This window comes from Adiantum capillus-veneris, chromosome 24, assembly GCF_014529385.1.
Source record: "Adiantum capillus-veneris isolate H3 chromosome 24, ASM1452938v2, whole genome shotgun sequence".
NCBI classification, from domain to species: domain Eukaryota; kingdom Viridiplantae; phylum Streptophyta; class Polypodiopsida; order Polypodiales; family Pteridaceae; genus Adiantum; species Adiantum capillus-veneris.
This window is the reverse complement of record NC_140954.1, coordinates 43,211,652-43,214,249: the sequence shown is the minus strand read 5'-3', so window position 1 is coordinate 43,214,249 and position 2,598 is coordinate 43,211,652. Positions and strand designations below refer to the sequence as shown.

At 47.7% G+C, this 2,598-nt stretch overlaps 1 protein-coding gene across 1 annotated transcript; it reads right to left on the bottom strand.

Annotated features, from left to right (window-relative positions):
- Positions 1-815: 815 nt before the first annotated feature.
- Positions 816-2,333, bottom strand: LOC147426281 (uncharacterized). Its single transcript, XM_086498194.1, has one exon. The coding sequence runs from the start codon at positions 1,359-1,361 to the stop codon at positions 816-818; it is 546 nt and encodes a 181-aa protein (XP_086354320.1). The 5' UTR covers positions 1,362-2,333.
- Between the last annotated feature and the right edge of the window lie 265 nt (positions 2,334-2,598).

Sequence of the window (2,598 nt, the reverse complement as noted above, 5' to 3'; positions counted from 1 at the left end):
CTTTGCGGGCACGGTGAGAAAAAGCATTATTGGGCGGCATTTAGAATTTTTTACCAAATTATGATTTATGCTAGGGTTTGATTATGTCATCAAATGCTTGACATGTATGCTAACTGTGGTTTTCAAAGGCCAGCAAGGCTCTAGGAGGGCCTAAACAAGATGGTAAGACAAACGGAGCTACATAGAAAAAGATATGCCAGTGTGATGTTGCAATGCTTTACAGATTCCCGACGGATTGGACAGGTACAAGTGAATGATCAGAGCTGATGTTTGTGGTAAATTTGAAGTGCTCAAGTTGTGGATCCTTTCAGTCTTTCCGATTTGGCAATTGGAGTCCCGGGTAGCAAGCTATGAGCTGTCAAAATTGGGACGGGGGCCGGTTCTGGGGCGAAATGGTCAGATTGGGAGATGTGTCATCGAAGATTTTTGGATGCTTATCAAAGTTCTTACGAGAAGTGTGCAAAGAATTGAGTCTACAGGAGCTAACCGTATGTCAATTGGGATTCTGAGTGCAGAGATATGGCTTATTGAAGTTGGCCGGGATGTATGCCAAAACTGTTGTGCTCAGCAATGATTTGACCAAGAAGTATGTCAAAAATGGTGCACTTTGGAAGCATTGGAGTCATTATGATTGGCATAACCTTAGTTGCTATGTATGCCAAATGTGGCGCCGCTACGGAGTTTTTTTCTCAACAATGCTTTGGTCAGCAAGTTTATGTGCGACACTTTGGAGGCGAGTGGCCGTGTGGAATCGGAGGCCAAATTTTTTCTTTGCATGGCTATAAAAAAAAACAAGGAAACTAGTAGCGAGGTCGCTACTGGTGGTGGCTGGAGAAGAAAGGGGAAGTGGGGGTGTGCATGGAAAAAAGGGCAGGAACCATCAGTTGGAAGGGAACGCAAGGGGTAGGACCTGCATATAGGGGAAGAGAACCGTGAAAAAGCCAGAGGGAGTAGGAGGGTACTGGACGGAGGTTGAACCGGCTGAGAAATGAAGCAGGGCCGCCACTTGAAGGGGGAGAGAGGTGCAAAGAGCTGCATGAGTATGAGGGCAGGTGTCCGCCAGGAGGGGGACGACCATGGTCTGGAGTAGCGAAAAAGGAGCTGCCTGGCAGCGCAGCTTGGGATGAGAAAAAAGGGAGTTGCATAGTGAGGTGGGGACGAGTTGCATGGAGCAGTAAAAGATGAAGGGCCACCAGGGCATGCAGGTGAGGAAGGGCCGCCAGGGCATGTAGGTGAGGAGGGGCCACCAGGGCATGCAGTAGAGGGGAGGCGCCAGAAGGGAGGGGCTGCCTGGGAAAAAGTGGCGGCTCCATTGCATTGGGGCCGAGTGCAGGGCTTGGAGCAGGAGAGGAGGCCTCCATCTGCAAGAGGGTGGCGAAGGCTGAGAGAAGCACGGCCAGGAGGAGCCAGCGCTGCCCATGCCAGTGGGGAAAGGAGGAGACGGCTATGGTTGCATGGGAAGAGGTGGACGACAAGCTGCATACCGGGAGTAACGTAGCCTATTTCTCTTCATGTTGAACCTTGGGTAACTCTCCCTCGTATGCTCCATTGCGGGGAATCTCTCTCTTTGGCCCCGCCATCCTTACGAAGCCATAGGCATATTTCTCTTTCTCGGAATTTCTATAGCGGTTATCTCCCTCTCACCGTCATAGCCGAGCTCGGTCAGCATAGCCATGTCTCTCTCATGTTAAATAACCAACTCCTTGATCTCATCGCCATATCTCTCGGCATTAAAGGGAATCAGGGGAGCATTAAGAAGGATCTCAAGGGTATTAAGGAGTAGACAAAAAGCAATAAGGAAGGTAACAAAGAGCAGAGCCTCAGTCTTGAGATCGGGGAAAGGCATAAAGAAAGACGATAAGCAAATGAATAATATGGGAATCATTGAGTCAACGACAAAGATGCAGAAAAGGATGAAAGATGATCAAGAACACATGAAAACCAAGGATCGAAATCGGCAATTGTTTCCTCGGGTTCGGGATGGAATTTTGACAAAGTGAATAGAGTAAGGGTTTGGGCAAGCACAGGTACAAACCAGAGAACTCTAAAGCTTGGTACGGGCCAACATGTGATCATTGCAGGCTCGGGTGCATGCCACCAACGATAGCTTGAGCATACAACGGGCAAGAACCAACCTTATGATCGGCTGGAGGCCAGGCAGTAGGAATTCAATATGTCTGGATGCCATTTCTCGAGATACTATCATTACCCAGGGATTTTTGTTAGAGTTTTGATGTATACGGAGGGTCAATGTCGACCATACTTTGTACATGGATTGGAAAATTGAATGAAAACAGGATCGGCTCGTAATTGTATTGTAAATTTCTTGTTGTTTCAAGCTTGTAGCCTCTTTCTCTCTCTACACTCTCACAGCCAGAAGCCCAGTGCTTTCCCGGTCAACCTTGGAGAACCGCGCTCTTCGACAACGTGATGATTCCACCTTGCACACACATGTGTGGCTCTTCTAATTTTGGCCCAAAAACTGACCATTGTAGGCCAAAAATCAACCACTCAAATCAATAGAATAGACATGGATTAGCACAAAAAGACTTGATAAAAGTGTTGATTTAGCATGGAACTAGTATAATTAGCATGGAA